This window comes from Mandrillus leucophaeus, unplaced genomic scaffold (genome assembly GCF_000951045.1).
Source record: "Mandrillus leucophaeus isolate KB7577 unplaced genomic scaffold, Mleu.le_1.0 Scaffold1507, whole genome shotgun sequence".
NCBI classification, from domain to species: Eukaryota; Metazoa; Chordata; class Mammalia; order Primates; family Cercopithecidae; genus Mandrillus; species Mandrillus leucophaeus.
The window spans coordinates 113,108-136,501 of NW_012101485.1; the positions used below are offsets into that span (position 1 = coordinate 113,108).

Consider the following 23,394-nt stretch of genomic DNA (forward strand, 5'->3'; position numbering starts at 1 on the left):
TCTTTCTACCTCCCTACTTCCACCCTAGTTTAGCCACCAGTGTCTCTCAGCTAGACAATGTGATACCTCCTTAGCAGTGTTCTTTTCTGCACTTTGCCTCCACTTCCCCATCCATTCTGCCTAACAGCAGCCTTATTTATGTATTTCTTTATTTTGAGACAGGGTCTGGCTCTGTCTCCCAGGCTGGAGTGCAGTGGTGCAATCTCGGCTCACTGCAACCTCTGCCTCCCAGGCTCAAACCATCTTCCCACCTCAGCCTCCTAAGTAGCTGGGTCTAAGGTGCATTCCACCACACTTGGCTAGTTTTTTTTTTTTTTTTTTTTTTTTTTTGTATTTTTTGTAGAGACAGGGTTTTGCCATTTTGTCCAGACTGGTCTTGAATTCGTGAACTCAAGTGACCCTCTTGCTTCAGCCTCCTAGGATAACAGCACTCAGAGATTCTGATGTGAGCCACTGGGCCTAGCACCATATTTATTTTCACAAAATGAAAACTAGCTTATGTGTTTCCCTGCTTAAAATCCTGTAATTATTTCCATCACTCATAGAATAAAATCCAAACTTGTTATCCTGACTGTATTTGTTTCCTTAGGGCTGCTGTAACAAAGTACTACCAACTGGGTGGCTTAAAACATCCTTTCTGGAGGCTGGAAGACTGAAATCAGGCTGTCAGTAGGGCCATGCTCTCTCTCTGAAGACTCCAGGGGAGGGTCCTTTCTTGCCTCTTCCTAACTTCTAGTGGTTGCCGACAATCCTGCTGTTTCTTGGCTGTCAACACATTACTCCAATCTCTGCCTCTGTTGTCACATAGGATTCTCTCCAAACAGGTGTCTGTGTCTGTATCAAGTTTTTTTCTTCTTATAAGCACACCAGTCATTGGGTTAAGACCAACCCTAATGCAGTATGCACTCATTTTAACTTGATTACGTCTGCAAAGACCCTATGTCTAAATAAAACCAATATTTGTAGGTACAGGGGATTAGAACGTAAACATATGTCTTTTTAGAGAGACACCATTCAATGCATAACACCAACTTAGAAAACTGCCATTATCTCATCCTAACCACCTAGCTTGACCTCACCTTGCACCATTCTGACGCTTGCCCACAGTTCCAACCACTCTGGTTTCTTGAAGAAGCGAAGCTTTAGAATGTTTGCACAAGCTGTTCTGTCTGCCTGGAAAGCTTTCTCCAGTCACAGCAGGCTACCTCTAGCCACTCGGATCCTGACTTAAATGTCACCCCTTTATAGGCCTACCCTGGTCACGTAGTTGCTCTCATCGAGAACAAGAAGTTTATCTTCCCCATTCATAGCTGAATCTTCAGCACCTAGAACAGTTCCTGGCACATAGTAGGTGCTCAAGAAGTTTTTGTTGAACAAATGTCTGTCTGATTGAATGAATTATTGTTTTTCCTTTTTAGATTTGGCTTAAATGATGCCACTTGGAAAGGATAGCTATTACATGAGCAACACTTAGGAACCATTTCAAGATGGATTGGAAGCATGATTTGCAGAGGGGATCATCTGTGAGGTGTGAGGAAAAAGGGTGGTTTTGCAGAGATTTCTGAAGATGTGACCCCAAGAGATAAGCATGGAAAATGTAGATGGGTTCCAGGAAAGATGGGCAGTTTCCTCCTCCTGCCATCACTGCATGAACAAGAAACTTGGGACTTATTTGCATTTCTGGAATTTCTAAAAGTAACAATAATACTACTAACACCAATAATGACAATTAACATTTATTGAGTTCTCATTTTGCTTTATGTAAACTTCTGCATTTAATTCTTACTACATCCCTGTGTGAGGGCTATTATCTTTACAGATGAGGAAAGGCAGGCCCTGAGTGCCTAAGTACTGAGCGTCAGAGTCAGCAAGAGGCCACGCTGGACATTCAATCCAGATGCAAAGCTGGCATCCCTTTGCATGTGCCCTAAACACATTTTAAAATTTTGCTTTGTTGGCTTACCCTCTGCGAATGTGCCAGCAGCCTCTATACATCCTCATCCTTCCTCAGCCACACTCTCCATCCTCAGATTATCCACCTCTTGCTGCCAGTCTGTGAAACAACGTTTAGCTAGCATTTCTGTTACTGCCAAAGCCAGAGGTTTCTAGAAAAATCCTTGAGTTTTACATCAACCGACCCTCTCCCCTTTAGTGTCCTCTTGGCCGCACATCTCAGTTTTCCCCCATATCCCCTCCCAATTCTTTCCAGTGGTGTTCTAGCAAATGTTTAGAGAAGGTCCTCCCTTAAATGACAGCTGGAGTCAGAAATTCCCCAGGCCCATATTTTGGTTCTATAAATGGAGAAGAAAGATGAGCTGATTCCAGGTTCCTCAGTCCCTCTGGTGGAGACTCCAGCTGGTAGGGACACTTTGCCCTGTCGCTTTGTCCCAGCAGTATTCTCTAATGAGGCAAAGCACAGACCCTGCCTTGGATGAGGGGTCACCACACCTGCTGGGTTGAGGTTTTGAATCTCACATAAATGTGGCAACTGTACTTGCACTTGGGCAGGGATGTTGGCTTTGAAGGCCCAGGATTAGCTCCTGTATGTCAGAGCATGGCGTTCTGCGCTGTAAGCTCCTTCCAGTTCTTGCTGCCAGGAAGAGGCCTCTCTTCTCTACTCCTCTCCATTTACCCAGTTTACTCTGCCACATCCTGTTTTTAATATTTTGAAAACAAACACTATTTTAGAATAGTTTTCAGTTTACAGAAGTGTTACAGAGATAAAACAGAGAATTCTCACGTACCCCGCACCTGGTTTCCCCCCACTGTTAACATCTCATATTACTGTGGTATGTTTGTCACAACTAGTGAACCCATCATAATACTTCATTATTAAATAAAGTCAATATTTTACTCTGATTTAATTAGCTTTACCCTATTCTATTCTATTCCAGGATCCCGTCCAAGATACTACATAACATTTAGTTGTCATGTTTCCTTAAGGTCCTCTGGGCTGGGAAAGTTGCTCAGAATTTCCTTTTGTGATGACTTTGGCAGTTTTGAGGAGTACTGGTTGGGTATTTTGTAAAACGCTTTGCAATTTCAGTTTGTCTCATGTTTTTCTCATGATTAGACTAGGGTTAGGGGGCTTGGGGAAGAAGATGCCAGAGGTGACGTGGCATTTTCATCATATCGTGAGAGTACATGCTAGTGACATGACTTATCACTGATGATGTTGACCTCAATCATGTGGTTGAAGTCTTATTTATCAAGTTTCTCCATTGTAAAGTTACATTTCCCCTCCATTTCCATACTGTACTCTTTGGAAGTACTCACTGTGCACAGCCCATTCGTAAGGAGTAGGGCGTTATGTTTCACCTACTTGAGGGTGGGATGTCTACATAAATTTGAAATTTTTATGCCTGTGACAGTTGTTTGTTCTTTCCCTTTTATTTACTGAGTCAACCACCTATTTATGTCCGTGTGGATTCATGAATATTTATTTCATACTTTGAGTTATAATCCATTACTGCATTATTTATTTGTTGTTCCTCTTGGTCCGAATTTGGCCATTGGGAGCTCTTTCAGTTGGCACCCGTGTCCCTGTAACCAATCCCCACCATTGTGTGTGTTTTGTTTCCTTAGTATTGTCTTACTTTCTGGCATTACAAGATGATCTGGGCTCCCCTTGTATATTCCCTACCCTAGTCCTAAAATTAGCCATGCCTGCAAGGAGTTTTTGCTCCTTATATTAAAGAATGGTAGAAACTCTGTTTTATTTTGTCCATTTAAAAAACAAAATAGACAGCATTTTTTTTTTTGGAAACCTAAGGCAACAACAACAAAGACAAATGCCCTGCCAGAGAAGAGGTTGGATAGGTTGCAACAGACAGGGAGCCCCCCATTCCACTGGGGAGAGGTTTGTGCTGATGGACTGGGCCCCTCATCACACCACAGCAACGTTTCTAGCCAGTGGGCTCATATCTGTGCTCTTCTATTTCAGGACTTTTCTAAAATCATGGGTGACTCCCTTTTCTACACTAGGCTACTTTTTATTCTTTATATTAAGCAACGAGATTGAAATTTCTGAATGCTAAGTCAAAAGGGTATTTCTACTAGTGATTTATTATCTAGCAAAGGATATTTTTAAAAAGCCATGTACTACCCATAGTTGCTTGTGACTTTTTCTTTCATTCAAAAGGCCTAGCAGTTGTTTTACAGATTGGATGAATACAGAAGGTTTCCTTGCAGTTAGGCGATTTAATCTAATCCCTGTAATTTCACTTGGGCGGAAATGGACAGAAATAACAGCCAATTATAATTCCATTACTTCATTTGAGGTGGGTTCAATGAACAGATTCCTTTCTAGTAACTTTTGTTTTGTTTTTTTTGAGACAGGGTCTGTCTCTGTTGCCCAGGCTGGAGTGTAGTGGCATGATCATAGATCACTGCAGCCTCGAACTCCTGGGTTCAAGCAACCCTCCTGCCTCAGCCTCCCGAATAGCTGGAACAACAGGCACATGCCACCATGCCTGGCTAATTTTTTTAATTTTTAGTATAAACGAGGTCTCACTATGTTGCCCAGCCTTTTCTCCAGACCTCAAGCAATCCTCCCGTCTTGGCCTCCCAAAGTGCTGGGATTGCAGGTGTGAGCCAATATGCCTGGCCTCTGATAAATATTAGAATGGTGAGAAAACATTAGATGTTAAAGTCATTAGGAAGTTTATATGAACAGTAAACAGTGTCTGGATACTTACGTTTTAGTCATCATCATCATCATCATCATCATTTTTCTAGGGAAGAGTCACAAGTATCTTTGTGTGATTTGCTTAAAGACCATAGAGGAAAAAATAACTTGCCAATTCCATTTTTCCCCAGTGAGCATTATTGTCTCTGTGTTGGGAGTTAAGGGCTTTAAGCTTGTGAAGGAGGATTTAGCCAGGATTATCCCAGAAGTCACTGCCTGAAGTCCTCAGGAACTCTGTCACCACCAGCCTCTCTGTCACAAGACATGGAAAGCGGGATATCATTCCTGGAAAAGCAGTGAGGGGACCCTTGGTGCATGGCCTCCATAGATAGGCATGATGGCCACCACCCTCATGACACTTGGCAGATGAGGAAGTCACACCAAAGTCAGAGTCACTGAGTCAAAGCAGGTTTATGATCTCCCATTCCCATGACTGAGGTTTCTTTTAAATTATGTTTATAATATTTAGCAGTGTATTCCTACAGGATATGTCCTTTAATTTTGAAATGTCACACTCAGAATAAGATGAAATCTCTATTGTTAATTATAGTTTCTGATTAATATAGAGGTTCCCTTGAGAGCCTCAAATTCAGCACCCATTTAGCACTGTGCAGCCAATGTGCTTGCTGTTGACTGATCTCATATCACATTCATTTCTGCACATCCCAGTGCCCACTCAATGCTACTCAGCAGCCGTGCTCCACTCCCCAGCCCTCCTACTCTCCCAGTTCATGACCACACCCACCTCCTCTGTCCTCCCACTCAGCTTCCATATCTCGGGGAAATTGGAAGCCATGGGAAGAAACCTTCGGCAAGCTCCCACCTCCACATCCACCCACCCCAGCATTCAAACCTCTATATTCTGTCTTCCTTCTTGTTGCAATAGATGGAAAGTATGTGTTTCTTCTTAGGCCACGACCTCCCTCATGCACTCCTACCCTCTCACCTACTCAAAGCCCTTTCATGCTAGTAGTTCTCCACACAATCTTCTGTACAATCAACTTTTCTCTCTCTACTGGATTATTTTAATCAGCATCAAAACACTATTTTTTCTCCTATCTCAAAAACAAAAAACAAAGAATCCTTAAAATTAATTTTTAAAATTTTGCTAAAAAATACATAAAATTTACCATTATTTCTAAAATTTACCATTATTGAGTTTGCCATAAAACTCAATAGTGTTAAGTATATTCACATTGTTGTGCAATCAATCTCCAGAACATTTTCATCTTGCAAAATTAAAACTACCCACTAAGCAGTAACTCCCCATTCCCACCTTCCCCCAGTTCCTGGCAACTACCATTCTACTTTCCGTCTCTATGCATTTGACTTTTGGCTATTGTAAATACTGTTGCCATGAACATGGATGTGAAATATCTCTTGGAGACTCTATTTTCAATTTTCAATTTTGGGGGGTATATACTCAGAAATGGAATTGCTGGGTCATATGGTAATTTCATTTCTAATTTTTTGAAAAACTGCCATACTCTTTTCCACCAACAGTGCACAAGGATTCCAGTTTCTCCACATCCTTGCCAACATTTACTATTTTCTGGGGGGTTTTCATTTTGTTATTTATTTATTTATTTTTTTGATAGTAGCTATCTTAATAGCTACCAGCAAGGTGGTATCTCATTGTGGGGCAAAAAAATCTTCTAATCCCACTTTGTTCCTTTGCTATGGCTAGTTCTCTGCTCCCTTTTTTGACAAAACTCCTTGAAAGAGTTGACTTTACTTACTGACCCCAGTGCCTCTCTCTCTGTTTTCCCAATCAGGAGCTACCCTATTTTAAAATCTCAACTCAAAGTATAACTCCTCAATTGCATTTCCCATGCGCTTTGCTTCTTTATTTTCACCATTGCCTCTTATCACCTTCTAACATACTATATCGTATACTTATTTATTCATTTATTGTCTCCCCGCCCCGCCGGCCATTAGAATGTCAGTTGCATGAGGGCAAAGATTTCTTCTTATTCCAGTTCAACCCACTGTGCCACCACCTTTCTTGTTAATAAATTGCTAAATCTAATGGCCACTCCTAGTCTTTCTTGTCTAATCAGAGCATTTAGCGTGGTTAACCACTATCTCCTCCTTGAAAGAACCTCTCCGTTCACTCCCATACTCCCACCCTCTCCCAGTTTTCTTTCTACCCCATTGGGTGCTTTTTCCTGATTTCTTTTGCTTGTTCCTTTCTCATTTCTCCAGGCTCTTTGTGTTGGAATCTTGCAGGGCTCAGTGTTTGGATCCTTCTCTTCTCCATCTACACTCACTTCTCTGATGATCTCTTCCATTATTATGGTCTGACATACCAACTCTATACTGATGATTCCCAAACATACGTCTTCATTTAGGCTCTCCCCCAGAACCCTATACTCTACCAGATGCAACTGTCTAGTAATATCTCCACTTGGACGTCTAGCAAGTATCTTAAACTCGACACGCCCAAAACTCACCCCTGATCTTCTCTAGCCCCCTCCAGTCTATCCTCCTTCCCTTCTAAACAAACAACAACAACAAAAAATCTTACTCCACCTAGAGCCCTCCTGGTGTCAATGCTTGAAGTCATCTTTGACTTCCTTCTTTCTCTCATATACCACATTCAATGTGTTGGTAAATTTTGTTGGTTCCACCTTCAAAACATGTCCAGGATCTGTCTACTTCTCATCACCGCCACTGCTATTACCACAATCCAACCCACTGTCATCTCTCAGCTACTGTAGGTTAGTGGTCCTACCACTTTTAAGAAGCAGTCTTTTCTCAAGACCACAGTCAGAAAGACTGTTGGCCGGGGGAGTGGCTCACACCTGTAATCCCAGCATTTTGGGGGGCCAAGGCGGGTGGATCATGAGGTCAGGAGTTCAAGATCAGCCTGGCCAACATGGTGAAAGCCTGTCTCTACTAAAAATACAAAAATTAGCTAGGTGTGGTGGCAGGCACCTGTAATCCCAGCTACTTGGGAGGCGGAGGCAAGAGAATCATTTGAACCTGGGAGGCAGAGGTTGTGGTGAGCTGAGATTGCGCCATTGCACTCCAGCCTGGGCAACAAAAGTGAAACTCCATCTCAAAAAGGAAAGGAAGGAAGGAAGGAAGGAAGGAAGGAAGGAAGGAAGGAGAAAAGAAAAGAAAAGAAAGAGAGAAAGAGAGAGAGAAAGAGAGAAAGCAAGAAAGCAAGAAAGCTGCCTCAGAACCTTGGGGCTTGATATTGACATTGCCTGGAATATTCTTTCCCTAGACACTGTATGACTTGCTTCCTCACCTCCTTCAAATCTTGGCGGCAATTTCACCCAAGAAATGCCTCAACCACCTTATTTTAAAGTGTCAGCCTAAAGTACAACTCAATTGCACTTCTCATGCCCCTTCTCTCCTTATTTTCATCATCAGCTTTTATTAACATCTAATCTACTATATCATTTACCCATTTATTCTGTTTTTTGTCTGTCTCCCCTTAACAGAATATCAGTTCCATGAGGCCAAAGATTTTTGTACACTTTGCTTCTGCTGTTTCCGTAGCAGCTGTAAGAGTGTTGGGCATGAAATAGGTTCTCAATATATATTTGTTGAATGAATAAATGAGTGAATATAGAATGACTGGGGAAGTAGCAGTTCAAATACTATTTCTCCATGACTATTATTAGTATTCCATCTTAAAAATCCAGGAAGAAAGTGAAGATATAGATGAGGACTGCACACATGTTAACAATAGGACATACAACCTTGCTACTCAAAGTGTGGTCCATGGACCAGCAGCATCAGTGATACCTGGGAGCTCATTAGAAATGCAGAATCTCCTGTCCCAGCCCAGAACTCCTGAATCAGAATCTGCATTTCAACAAGACCCTCTAGAAGGCTGATTGCAAAAATTGAAAAGCTTTGGTGTTGGGCAAGGGTCCCCAAACTTAACTGTGTATTAGAATCTCAACATCTTTAAACACTCCGGATGTGCGAGTCTCACTTCCAGAGACCGACTTAATTGGTCTGGAATGAGGTCTAGATATAGGTCAGAGGTGAAGACAGGGACATGACTGACTTTCTTCATTATTTTTGGGTAGAGAGCTAAGATTAAAAGCTTGTCTCTGTACTAGTCTTGATATAAAGAGTAACTTGTTAATATGGATATCAACCAGTCGTCAACTATTCATCTTCCCCTTACTCCATAAGAGCAAATTTCAACTCCTCCTTTGTAGTTTCAAGTGAAATCATCAAGGTGGCCGCTGCTCATTCTCATGTCCACATCCGGGCTAGTTTTGTCACTATGCTGCAGGAAATAAACACAGCAGTATCTCAGCCTCTTGGAGGAATGGCTCCTGCTCTCTTTTCCAGCAGGATCCAGTGATTTTTGTGAGCAGAGAGCTTGGGAGAGAGTGAAGAGAGCTTCAGGGTTGGTCTCTGGCTGGGTGGATACAGGGAAAGCCCTGTCTACAGGATTCTAGGGAACACAGGGGTGCAGGCTGGAAACTCTCCTATCCTGCATTCGCACTCAAAGAGTTCATGGATGCCAACTCTTTGCACCTCTGTGTGCTCCTGCACTCACTGCCTGACACTGTCACTTCCTGGGTGGCTCCTCTGTAAGGGTGGGATGAGAGGTAATCTCTGAGTGTGACCCCAAATATGAATCCTGAGCATGAACTTGAATCTGCAACTCAGGCCCCGAAGCTGCAGGATGGAAAGACATGAAAGCATAATTGAGCAGCAACGGTTAACTGCTGTCTAGGACAGAATCTGGAAGGGTGTAGAGAACATTGCCAGATTCTCATTGACCAAATGGGCTCTCTCTTCCAGATCAAGTCTCGAGTTCTCATGACTCCCTTAGCCCTCTCACCTCCACGGAGTACCCCAGAGCCTGACCTCAGCTCCATCCCTCAGGACGCAGCCACGGTCCCCAGCTTGGCGGCCCCACAGGCTCTCACAGGTAGGTCAGCAGAATGAACTCCAAGGCTGTGATGGTCTGTAGAGAACAGGGCAGCCACCATCTAATCGTTACTTTGTAGATTAAAGAGTTGTTGCTGAGATGCCTCAAATTAGGGATTTAGTGTGCTAGCCAGGCAGCAGACAGGATGACCAGAGTCTCTGAGAGCACCAGTTTACATGTCCCACAGCTTGGATTATTTAAAACTTGGTTTTCAGTGCAGCTTGGGTGTAGGTGGTTGCTTTGGTTGGAGGGAGGTGGATGGCAGGGGGACACAGAGTGGCCAGATGTTTCTTTTCAGAGCCAGGTTCCACTGATCCGTTGCACTGATCTAAGCCTGCTCACCTTAAACAGTGCTCTGGTCCCTGTGTTTGCTCTTCCAAATTTCCTAAGGATCCCATTCTCCCTTAGTCTGACACACTACCCTCCAACCCAGTCAGGGTAGCAGGTATCCCAATCTCTGTCTCTGGTGGGGCATCCACCAACTGACAGTTTCATCATAATAGTAATGACAATCTGATGGTGTCTCTCTCTCACACACACACACACATGCATGCACGCACACACACACCCACGCACACACACACGAAGAGAATCCCCGTATGTCACAACCCCAGCCCCTCTCCCATCCCATTTAAATCCCTTCAGCTGCTCCCATTGCTTTTAGACGAAGCCCAGACTTGTCAATCTGGCCGACAAGGCCCTGCAGGCTCCATCCTGTGGTTCACCCCACTGCTCTTCTCTCAGTCCCCAGGACTGGCCACAGGGTCTTAGCATATTCTCTCCCTCCATCTGGAGTGATCATCCCTTCGGGCCACCCTATTCCTCCCTTATATCTCAGATCAGGCATACTTTGTTCCAGAAAGTCCTCATGAACTTTCCTGTCAGGGTCCCCCAGATGGGCTCTCCTAGCCCCTCCCCATGTTTCTCACAGCCACAGTTTCACATGGTCTCACATCAGCTCATGGGATGATCTGAATAGGCCAGCTTCCCCCACTGGGACGTATGTTCTGTGAAGGCAAGGACTGCTTCATTTTGTTCAAGCTTTCTTTGTAGGGCGTAGCATAGTGCCTGCATGAAGGTCTTTTATTAGTTAGATTTTTCTTATCACCTGGGATGAGACCTGGACTCTACCAGAGTGTCTTCCAAAAGACCTGATCCAAATTCCTGTTGCATCACTGGCTACAGTGTTTGAGCAGTCGTCTAACTTCTTTAAGCCTCAGTTTCTTCATTAGTAAAGCAGTAATAATACCACCCAACCCACATGCTTGTCTTGAGACTATAGTAGGTGCTCAAAAAAAAAAAACTATTTCTCCACCTTCGCTGTTACTACTTAGTCTTTCCAAAATACCACTGGTCTCCTCTTAAAGTCCCTCTTCAACACTCCTTTGCACCAGTGGCCTCTAAGGTAAGACGCTTATGGGAGGATGATGGGGATTGAGAGGGCAGATACACAAGAGGAGTCATTAATGTATGGAAGACAATGTAACACCTACTATTCCTATTCATCTTATCTCATCCTTTTACAATTTCTATTTCTTGGATACGTTTTACAATGTATACAATGCTTATTAGACAATGCTGTACCATGTCATTGAAAGTGAAGGAAATAACTTCTGGGTCTTATTTCCAAGTTTTGGGTAGTTTTTTCTCAAGAGGTCAGCCAGGGCACCCTTCACCTATTAAGAAGTCTGACCTGATGTCTGGGACAATGAAAAATCTTTAAGCAAACAGTCCAAAGACAGGCTGACCAGTTTGGCAACTGTTACCAAATTACAGGTGGTATAGGTAGTTGGGGGTTGGAATTTAATGAAGTTGAACTTGTATAAACTAGGTCTGAATCCCTCACCCAACAGACCGAGCTAATTTTACTGATGATAACTAACTCTTTGGGCAATCTTCTCTGTACAAAATGTTTGGGCTAAAAAAGGATTTGTATTTCTTTTTCTCTTTAATTGCAAAATTCGTAAAGACTCCACTTCATTTACTGAAGTCTATCATATATGAAAACCAGTTTTGTAGACATTCTAACATTTTTGTGTTTGTATATAATATTATATAAACAACATTTATATAATATTATATTATATAAATTAGATACTTTTCTGTAAAAAATTCACACCATACATTAATACAGTTAAGAATGTATATAACCTATAAATAAATAAACATGGTTTGGGACATGTGCCCCCCAAGTTTTTATCAGTGGGGTCTATTACCCTAAAAGTGTGGAGACCATTGACTGGGTTCACCTAAATGGGTTGCTGAATGTTTATTTTCTCTGAGATTGTAACTAGCACTGTCTGTAGAGCTTTGTTCAATACATAGTCTCTGGAGTGATCAGTGTCATCTTGATTTTTTGGTTCGTAGACCGTTAACAAAGAAATGGCGAAAACTGTCTATAGCTTGACAGCTCCTTTGGAGGAGGTAGAGGAGGTTTTGTATGTGTACTTTCCCAGCATGGAAATACCTGTATACACACGGTCCGTGTGGGCCACCATAATGGTCTTTAATTCAGAGTTCAGTAGATCAGAGTGGACCCACCTATCCAACTGTTTTCAACCAAGAAAGTCCCCGAGTTCAGGCCCTACCACTTGGGGTGTCTAACTCTTTTGCCTCTTTTACTTCTTAAGTTGGGAAGAATCCACCCCACTTTTGCCCTTTCCAGCTTTCCCAAGGCCAGGGCCAAAGGGGCATGGCTGAGGCATCCCCCGTGTACACAGAGGCCTCCAGCTGGCCTGATGCGTGCCTGATGCCGAGGGCTTTGTGGCCTCTGTCTCCGCAGTCTGCCTCTACATCAACAAGCAGGCCAATGCGGGGCCCTACCTGGAGAGGAGGAAGGTGCAGCAGCTCCCGGAGCATTTCGGGCCTGAGCGGCCGTCGGCGGTGCTGCAGCAGGCCGTCCAAGCCTGCATCGACTGCGCCCACCAGCAGAAGCTGGTCTTCTCCCTGGTCAAGCAGGGCTACGGTGGAGAGATGGTGTCAGGTAAGGCCTGGGTTAGGTTGCACGAGGAGGCCATGGGTGTCTTTCTGCAGAGGAAGCAGCCATACTCAGGCCTGGGGACAGCAGGTGTGGCCAGGGTCCGTCCTACGTCTGCTGGGCTCCTGGGGCCTTTATGAGCCTGTGAGCGGAAAGCCTCTCTCAGGGCTCAAGGAGAGGATGATTCCACGCCTGGGTAAGAAGACTGGATTTCTGATCCTCATCTTGGCTCTTCTCCTTCTCCCACTTCCCACTTCCAACCCTTTGTGGGTTTTTTTGTTTTTTGTTTTGTTTTGTTTTGTTTTTCTCCACTTCAAAATATTTTTTGCTCCACTTCAAAATATATCCAGAGTCCAACCACCTTTCACCACCCGCAGCAAACCTCTCTGGTTCTTTAAAAATCTAAGTCAGATCATGCCCCTCCTCTGCCCTAAAGCCTCCAATGTCTCCCATGTCACTCCAAGTAAAAGCCCAAGTCCTTACAAAATCCCGCAGGCCCTGTGTGACCTGGCCCTGGCTACCTCTTTAATCTCTTGGTTATTTCTCTCTTGTTCCCCATTCTGTTCTGGCCGAGATGACCTCACGGATGTCCTTTAGGTTCTACTCAAATGCCACTGTATCAAAGAATCCTTTTCTGACCCCTTGTCTAATATATCAGCCCTTGTCACTCTCCGTTTGCTTATTTATTTATTTATTTATTTTGAGACAGGGTCTCACTCTGTCGCCTAGGCTAGAGTGCGGTGGCACTATCACGGCTCACTGCAGCCTCGATCTTCTGGGCTCAAGCAATCTCCTGACCTCAGTCCTGTAAGTGACTGGGACTACAGGAGCATGCCACCAAGTCTGGCTAATTTTTTACAATTTTTTGTAGAGATGAAGGCCTCACTATGTTACCTAGGCTGGTCTTGAACTCCTGAGCTCATGCGATCCACCTGCCTCCCAAATGCTGGGATTACAGGCGTGAGACATCACACCTGGCCTCTTTGTACTTCTGTACTCTGCTCCATTCCTTTTTCATAGCACTTACCACCATGCAGGGCAGTGGGGAAACATCATGGTTTCAACTCCATCTCAGGGCATGTCTTGTTATTCAAGATCCTTCAGAGTCAGAGAAATCCCTTCTTCCATGGTCACAGCCCTCCTCCAGTTTTATCCCCTGATGTGATGTGATAGAAAGGGTACTTCACCTCTGTGGTCCCAAAAAACCCATAACCCTAGTCTAATCATGGGAAAAACAGACAAATCCGAACGGAGGGACATTTTACCCTAAGCAGTACTCTTCAAAGCTGTTAGAGTGATGAAAAACAAGGCAAGACTAAGAAACAGTCAGATCAAGGAGACGAAGAAGACGTGACAACTAAATGCATGTGATCTCCTGGGTGGGATCACGACCAGAAACAGGACATTGTGAACAAACAGGTGAAATCCAAATACAGCCTGTTTAGCAACAAAACAAAACTGAACAAACGAAAAATCCTCACCAGGGCCAATTGACTTGAGGTTTTCTCCAGTGCCCGGCTCTAAGCTGCCTTCTCTCTGATTTTCCAGTCTCAGCTTCCTTTGATGGCAAACAGCACCTGCGGAGCCTGCCTGTGGTGAACAGCGTCGGCTATGTCCTCCGCTTCCTTGCCAAGCTGTGCCGAAGCCTCCTGTGCGACGACCTCTTCAGCCACCAGCCCTTCCCCAGGGGCTGCAGTGCCTCTGAGAAAGTTCAGGAGAAAGAGGAAGGGAGGATGGAATCAGGTAGGCCTCGTCCTGCTTACCCCACCTGCAGGGACACCTCCCTGTCCCAGGTGTCTCTGCTCTTCCACTACGGAGGTAGCCATTGTAGCTCCTGGGAATTCTGCCACTGGAGCCCTGTGGGCTGCCTGTCTGGGTGCTTGGGAAGTATTTGAAGCTGGCTGGGACAAAGGGGTGCCTGGACAGTCCCCACCCTAGGCTGCAGAGGGAAGTGGTCCCTCCAGCTATGAAGAGCTGACCTTATAACTTTTAGGTCTATGTTATTAGAATTTAGACAATGAGACCACATCACAACATATATAACAAATAAGTTTCTTCGCTCTCCTCTAATTGAAACTCTGGGCATTTGTCATTTTTGAGTAGTTGCAGGACTACAAAACTAAGGAACTCATCCCAAAGAAACTAGGCCTGTAGAACTGATGATGTTGGTCCTGCCTGGGAGTCTCAGATACTTAGCCATATGAATTGAAGGTGCAACAAAGTGTCTATTATTGCAGGGATTTGACTGGGCCATATATTAAATATGTCTTCTAGCAAAGGTTAGTGTTCCTTTCTCATCACAAGATAGAAAGTGGCCTAGGGATTGAGCACCTGTTTGTACCATTAGCCACAGAGTAGCTCAGGATGGAAAAGTGGCCCTTGGGGAGGGCAGCAAGGCCACATGGGCATACATAATGCAGTGTTGTCTACCCAAGGGGCTAGATACCAATAAGGAGTGCTCCTTCTCCACTGAGCAGTCCTGAGTTATAGGTCTGCAAAGAAGTGAAGGTGAATCTCAGGGATGGGTAGAAATGTTGCCTTTTTTCTTTCTCCGAACACAGAGTTGTTGGTATTTGAAAAGCACACAGGCAGTACAACTGGAATCCAGTTATTATGTTAGTCTGCAAACATTTGGTGAACCCTCTTCTGTTCCAAGCACTGTGTGAGACCCTGCCTTGGATGAGTCAAATGCATGAGCTTAGGAAAGTTTTTGAGAAATAGAGTAACTGTTACAAATAATAAAAACCAGATACATCTGCAGGTATGTGCTCACAGACAGGTTTAGCACATTCAACAAAAGGATACTTATCATAAGAGAAGCTATGTCTCCAACTCAAGGGGACAGCAGGGAAGGATAAATTTAGATTCTCAGCATAGCTTTTCTTGGATACTATCAAAATCTTTCCTACAATTTTGCTTTTATCTCTCTGAGTCCTGGGAAACAGGAAGAAATTTGGCCTCTACAAAGGAAGGCACCTAATTAAATATGGTTAGTGTGAGCAGATGCTATTTACTTTTATGTTTTTCTTGATGTCTCTATATATGTGAGCTTGGAGAAGTCTCATCTCTCTCTGGGCCTAGGTTTCCTATCGGTAAATGAGAGGTTAGAGTTGCTGATACAGAATGTTCTTCTGGTTCCGACAGTCTATGAATCTGGCCTCGCCTGTAAACCCTAGTTGACTCACAAACATATTCTTAAGCTATTTATCTTCTAGTGAGTGTTGCAATGAGAAAAGCAGAATCGTGTGATTTCACTTCTCAGATGCTTGCCTCATTGTTACATGGAACACACAATGACCTATGGGACATCATCATAAAGCAACATAACCCATGTCTCCCATTGTCCTCTAAGCGTATCCTGTGGGACTCGTTCTTCCCCGACTACGGATGAAATTCAGGACAAATATTGGCTTTTCTGGCTCCTTTCAGGTTACAAAATGTTCTCTAGTCAATAATTGATATGTCCAGGTCAGGGTGATAATTGAACTTTATTCTTAGTGAATCTATTATAGGTTTTTACATGTGGTTGCCATGCAGCTTATAAAAAATATGCTACAGATATAAAAAGTTATTTTAAAGAAATAACAACTTATTTTAGATCACACAGACAAGAATAGAAACGAGGAAGAAATGAAAAAACAATCCTGCCGTTTAACTCCATCCCCCCCTACATTTTGACTTTTAATTGCCTCTACTTATATGTTTTGATATTACCTATCTCCTAAGAGATTGTTCTAGCTATTATCGCTTTTAATAGCTTTGTCTTTTGGGCTTCATACTAGCTTTATAAGTGGATTATACACAGCAATTACAGTATTAGAGTGTTCTGGGTTTGTCCGTGTACGTAATGGTACCAACAGGCTTTGTACCTGTAGTGTTTTTTTCTTTCACATTGAAAAACTCCCTTTAGCATTTCCTGTAAGATGCCTATGATGGTGGTGAATTCTCTCTGCTTTTGTTTGTCTGGGAGAAACTTTATTTACCCTTCATATTTGAAGGATAACTGCTTGATACAATACTGTTGGATAACAGTTTTTTTTTTCTTTTAGTACATTGAAAACGCTGTTCCGTTCCCTCCTGGCCTATATGGTTTCCATTGAGAAGTCTGTTGCCAGATGAATCGGGGTTCCTTCAAATGTCATTTGCTTCTTTTTTGTTGCTGCTTTTAGGATTCTCTCTTTGTCCTTGGCCTTTGAGAGTTTGATGATTATAATATATGCCTTGGGGTAGTTTTATTTGTTAGAATCTGTTTGGTGTTCTCTGCCCTTCCTATACATGGATATTTAGATCCTTCTCATGTTTTGGAAAGTTTTCTGTTATTATTTATTTGAGTGAGCTCCCTACCCCTTGTTCTTGCTCGACTCCCTCTTGAACACTAATAATTCTTAGATTTTGTCTTTTGAGGTAATTTTGTGTATCCTGTAAGTGATCTTCATTGATTCTCATCCCTTTTCCTTTTTACTCTTTTGACCATATTTCCAAATAATCTATCTTCGAGGTCACTAATTATTTCCTTTGCTTGATCTACTTCACTATTGAGAGTCTCTAATAATTTTTTTAGTTCAGCAAATGTATTTCTTAGTTGGAAGATTTCTGTTTGATTTTTGTAATTATTTCAATCTCTTTGTTAAATTTCTCTGATATATTTCTGAATTGCTTTTCTGTGTTATCTTGGAGATCAGTGAGTTTCCTTAAAACTACTATTTTGAATTCTTGGTCAGAAAGCTCACATATTACCATCTTATTAGGGTCAGTTTCTGGTCCCTTGCCTTGCCCATTTGGGGAGATCATGATTTCCTGTTGGCCGTTGTTTCTTGTGGATATGTCTATGTCTTTGCATTGAAGGAATATTTATTTCAGTCTTCTCTGACTTATTTGGCTTTTATTGGATATATTTGTTTATAGGTTCTTTACTGCTACGTCACTGTCTTTCGTTTTTTGGCTCTACATGGCACCTTAAAAGCATTAGTGAATGATGGAAGCACTGCCCTTTCCAAATGCAGGAGGTCCCAAAAAGGTATATCCCAGCAGTGTGGGAAGGCTGGTTAGTGGGGAGTGCCCAGGGGATCTGTGGGACAAACCTCCTACTATGGGGTACTGCGTAACAGCCACGCTGATTTGAAATCTCCCTTGGGCAAGTAACTAAGAAGAGTTTCCAGGGCTGGGGATGGTAATTCCACCTCCCTGCTTTGTCTTTGGCTGTCCTCAGGGATATTTCTCCCTTCGGGTGCTCTCAATGCTTCCTATGGATTAAGGCAAGGACAGGCCTCCTGCCATGGAAACTAAGATGGTGTGAAAGCCGGTTGTCTACCTTGATCTTACTTTTTCCAGTGTAGAAACAGTGAATTGGGAGAAATTTTTTTGCATGCTTGGTGCTAAGCAGATGGAGGGAGGAACATGAACGTGGAAGTCGGATTCTCTTACCCTCTGCTCAGAGTTTTTTCACTTCTCTGTGGCCCCAAGCACTGTCTCCTCTTCATATTTGAGTTCTGGGATATTTCTGGTTATAATCTCAGTGCTGTATATTTGCTTTTTATTTTCTGTGATGGGGAGTGAAGCCAGCTAGATTCTATGCCACCAGTTTGGAACTTGAAGTCTGCCTCGGAACTTTCAGTTTCACTCAAAGACATAATGACTGCCCCATGCCCAGCTCAGGCTTGCTTCAGGCCAGTTGCCTGCAGCAATAAAGAAGGGCATGGTTGGCTTCTCTCCCAACCTTCCCCCTTATGTTATTGCCTCCTCCCATAGCTCGCTAACCTTGATGGTGGAACCCTTCACAGTGGATGGGGGAAGGAGGAGACCTAAGAGGCAGGGGAGTTTGTATGTGATGAATCTTGCTATGAGTTGGCATTGTGCTCTCTGCTTCTAACTGATGTTTAAAGCTGATTCTTCATCCTGTGGGCTTTTACGTGTATTCTTTGGTGACCCTACCATCTCTCACCTGCACTTGCATTGGCATGGACAAACGCAACTCTTCTCTAGCTGGTCATTTACAATTCTTTCCACAGTCCAAGGCCTCTGGGGGTAAATCTCTAGATTCAGCTGAAGCCCTCTCGCGCCTCCAGACTGTCCTGTGAAAAGGATCTAAGATGATCCTGCTGCAGATCTATGTCTTCTGATGGCCCACATCTGGTCCTTGAGAAACACTCACACATCCTCTGAGCAAACAAATTCTGGATGTATTGGTTGATCCCTGCAGACACCTCTCCTTTGCTCTGCCAGCCAACAGCCATCTTTTAGAGCTTGTCTCTCAAGCTCCAGAGGACAGATCTCAAGCTATTCATGTGTTCACACTGAAGCCATACACTGGATCATTTTCTCCAAAATTTCTCTTCTAGTTAACCTGTTTCTCTGCCTCTACAACCTCGTTTGCAGGATGGTTGTGGGTAGTCATCTATTGGTGTAAAACTGGCTTTCCACCATCTCTTTTTGCAAGACCCGCAGGGTGGTCTCACACTTTACTGTGGTATATGGTGTCTATTGTCTTGCAGCTCAGCTAAAATTTAACCCAAAATAGTTTCCTTTTAACATTTTATTCCAGGAGGATGACAGCCTTCCTTCCTAGAAGCTGATGTCTCCAGTTGAAAGCTAGTTTTCCTCCCAGTTAGCTGGGAGGCTTGGAAGTAATGACCCCAGTTGTACTTGAGCCCTTTCCCAGCTCATAACTACTTTGAAGAAATAAATTGCTCTAAATTATCCAAACTTGTGGCACTGATTTCTCAGCAGAGCTGAGTGCTGTGAATTTTGTTTGCCAGGGAGCCTTGGGGAAAGTGGAGGCAGCAGCGATGGCATGGTATGCTCTGAGCAGTACCCTCACCCTACAGGTCTTTCCCAGCCCTACAATGACACCATTAGGGAGTCTGCCTTTAGAGTAAGATGTTGTCTCTTTAAGATCGCCTTGTCAAAGTTCCTTTAAACAACATGTTAAGTTACTAGTATGTTAGAGGATGAATTAGTTTATCATCCATTTTCTCACCATTGTGATAAGAAAGGCATATGCATTTGTATGAGGGAAGGGTGAAGGTTTTTTTTTTTTTTTTAATTTGAGGCTCCATACATCCATAGGACCACATTGTTCCTGAACAAGATTGTAAGGTCATGGGCTTATCTGAATCAGGACAATACCTGGTTCTACTTGGCCCCAGGGTTGCTCTGTTCAAGTTGAAGAGTTCCAGGATTGGTGTCACGCACCTAAAGGGCTTGTTAACACTCACTGGAAAATTTCCAGAAGACAGTTAATCAGATGATAACAAGATGCAAAGCCATGACAGCTAAGGAATTATGGAAGGAACTGGGATGTTTTTGGAAGGAAAAAAGAGAAGATTTGGGAAAGATATGATTTTATGTTCCATGTATGACAGCAGGTCAGGTGGCTTTGTTCTCTGTGGTCCTGAAGAACAGAACTGAGACTAAATAAGGTCTTGTCCCTCAAACTCTGGTCAGGGGCATTGCTATCACCCACCAAAGGCAAAAAACTCAGTGGCCCTCCCAGACTTTCAAACAATAGATCCCCAGGTGTTTTGAAGACACATTAGAGAAGCATAGATTTAAGGAACACTCTCCCAGGTAGAGAACTTGGCAGTTAAATAAGCAGATGGAACTCTCGGAAGATAGTTTCCTGGGAGTCAGGTGAAGTTGACATTGTAAAGAGATTTGAAATGTCAAAGACACTCAGAACTTGAAGGGGCTGCTTGGGAGGTAGGTGATAATGATCTCCCCATTGTTGGTGACAAATATGTGTGACTTGTTAGGGTCATTAGTGGGAATGTTGGCCACCCAGAGGAGTAGGAGCAAGATGTCCTCCCTGGTCCCTTACAGGCTGACAGTTCTGGGCTGGAGGTGGCAGAGAACAGCCCTGTACAGCAGGAGGGCAGGTTATCCTCAAAGCATTAGCAAGGGCCTCCCAGAGGTGAAGGTATGGACACCAGGACAAAGTGGCTGTATTAGAAGCAAGACCTCTTCCCCTGAAGAAGAGGGAGGGCTTCTTCCACACCTCTTCCTCAGACCTTTGAAATATAAACTCTCACTTCTTTTTTTTTTTTTTTTTTTGAGATGGTGTCTGGCTCTGTTGCCCAGGCTGGAGTGCAGTGGTGTGAACTCGGCTCACTGCAACCTCCACTTCCCGGGTTCGAGCAATTCTCCAGCCTCAGCCTCCGAAGTAGCTGGGATTACAGGTGTGTGCCACCACACCTGGCTAATTTTTGTATTTTTAGTAGTGACGGGATTTCGACATGTTACCCAGGCTGGTTTCGACCTCCTCGGCCTCCGAAGTTATAAACTCCCTTTTCAAATGATCTTTTTCCTGTGCTTAGGGAAAATCAGCCTTCAGGCTTCCCCGCTGCCTGAATTCAGCCTGGAGGTTAGAGTTCTTGGCTTGAGACCAGGAACTTAGTTATTTCCTTCCAATTCTATTAGCTGACATCCGAATGTGATTTGTGCTTGAGGAAGTAACACAGCTCCCTGGGCGCTTTAGGAGAATGGAGGCAGAAAGATGGATTTGATAACATTGGTGACTCTGTCAGAAGTCATGAGATGACCATGGGGAAAGTGTTATCTTGCCTTTGAGTGTTAAAATTTAAAAAGACCCGAGTATAAATATGCTTTAGCCAGTGCTTCTCAAACTTTAATGTGCAGAGACCACCTGAGCATGTTGCTAAAATTCAGATTTTGATTCAGTAAAGTTGGGGTGGGCCCTGAAAGCCTGCATTTCTTTTTTGAAAAAAAATTAATTAAGCTAAATTCAATTTTGTATTTGTACAAGTTTGTGGGGTACAAATGTAATTTTGTTACATGCATAGATTGCACAGTGCTGAAGGTAGGGCTTTTAGGGCACCCGTCACCCAAATAATGTACATTGTACCCATTACATAACTCTCCTCTTCCCTCCCACCTGCTCACCATTACCAGCCTGCATTGTCTATCATTCCACAAGACAGTCTGCCTTTTGACAGGTGCCCAAGTGGTACTGGTGCTGCTGATACTGGTGCAGCTGATAGGGCGGGGACCACACTCTGAGTGATAGAGTGTGGGTGAGCTGGCAGAGCCCTGCTCACACAGAGAAACTTATTCCAAGTTTTCAGTACAGTAAGTCTGTCTGTGCTAAGATGGTTCTTCTCTCCTACAAGTATTGCCCCTGAAGATGATCCAGTGTCCAGTGGAGGTGTCTCGTGGGCTGGAAAGGAAGAGAAGGGCATGAAGAGCAGAGTGGTTGGATTGAGGTGGCACTTGTATAAATCCAGAGGAGAAAGACAAGGCTTGCATATCTGGGGAAGAGGGTGAAAGATAGGAAAGAATGATGACAAATTAACAAATTTCTCCCCATGGCCAGCAAGCACTGAAGCATGGTCTCTGGTGCCCTTTCAACCTTCCCCAACCCCAGGAAGATGTCCCTCTGTTCTCCCCAGATCCTTATTTCCACGTCCACAATGGCATTTGATTCTGCTTTATATTGCAGGACTCTGCATCCAGATCTCATCTTCCTGCTAGATAGGCCTGGGGGTCCCCAGCAGAGCCTGAAACACAGCAAATATGCAGTAAATACCTACTGACTTGAATTCTATGCAACACGACAGAACAAATTGTCTGCTTACCAAGAGTAGGAGATCTTTGGAAACCACAAATGTGAGAGTTGAACTCTTCTGCAAGATCTAATTTAGTAGCTGGTTTCCTGCCTTTTGAAGGTTTAGCATAATGGGGACAGATTGTTTACTTTTGTTGAGTAGCTTCTTTCATATACAGATGGCAGGGGGTGGAAGATGAGAACGGACATTTATTCTTGAGGTTTACTGTTTCCTTCCTTGGCTGGTGGTCTTTGAGCAGGCACCAGAACACCCTCCCAGTAATAGTCACTCACAGTGTTCCGTTACGGTTGAACCTATACACTCAGCATTGAGAAATCAAACCTGCTTCCTTGCCCAACCACACGTTTATCTAATAGAATAACATTACAGAGAATATAGAGAATGTCTATCTTTATGAAAGATCATTTATTTTTAAAAGGGAACAGGGTTCATCAAGAGGCATGAGTTTCATTACATGGACCCATCCATTTCGTCAGTTGGCAGATAGTACCGAGCTCCCCTGTTTGTAATGCAGTGAGGTGCACAGGGCCCAGGTCACTTGTTCAGAGCCACACACACAGCAAGATAGCAGCAGAGAAGAAACTGAGAGCAGGTCTTCTCATCCCCGGCCCTTTGCTTTTCCTCTCCAGTCCTGCTGTCCATAAGGCCTGTTATCCAGCACTGGCTGGGTGGGGTGTGCGTCCCTGTTTCTCAGCTCAGAGGGCGGACTGCACACAATAGATGTCCACAAGGGGCTTGTGGTACACCTGTGTTTCTTCTAGCAAAGATGTGAAAGAACAGAACAAACCCCAGCCCTCATTTAGCAAAATCAAGGATGAAACTACACTCTAGGAAGATCAATTCTCTTCTCCTCCTGGGTTTCCTGCCTTTCCCACTCCGGATGTTTTCCCCATGTCCTTGTGCTCTGGCTACATCGGGGCTGGATGACAACCACGGGGCAGGCAGAGCCCATCATTCCAGCTGCCTGGAGAATTTCCTCAGTTTTACAAAACCCACACGAGTAGCCTACTCCACCAGACAGTGTCAGAGTTTGATCTGTTGTTTGAATTAGTATGTGGAATGATGGTAGAAAAAGAAAAGAAAGGGGAAGTTCTTGATTAGTGGGTAAAGAGTTTCAGTTTTACAAGACGAGTTATGGAGATAGATGCTGGTGATGGTTATGCAACATTTTAATGTATTTAATATCACTGAGCTACATGCTTAGAAATGGTAAAGATGGTAATTTTCTTTTTTTTTTTTT

The 23,394-nt window shown here is 43.6% G+C and overlaps 1 protein-coding gene across 2 annotated transcripts in view; it reads left to right on the forward strand.

Moving 5' to 3' along the window:
* Positions 1-23,394, forward strand: part of SCML4 (sex comb on midleg-like 4 (Drosophila)) — a 120,762-nt gene that overhangs the window by 65,067 nt on the left and 32,301 nt on the right. For both annotated transcript variants that reach the window (XM_011975040.1, XM_011975041.1), the window contains 3 exons: positions 9,467-9,596; positions 12,379-12,579; positions 14,122-14,316. In XM_011975040.1, the coding sequence (XP_011830430.1) occupies positions 9,467-9,596; positions 12,379-12,579; positions 14,122-14,316 (526 nt within the window). The remainder of the gene's footprint in view (positions 1-9,466; positions 9,597-12,378; positions 12,580-14,121; positions 14,317-23,394) is intronic.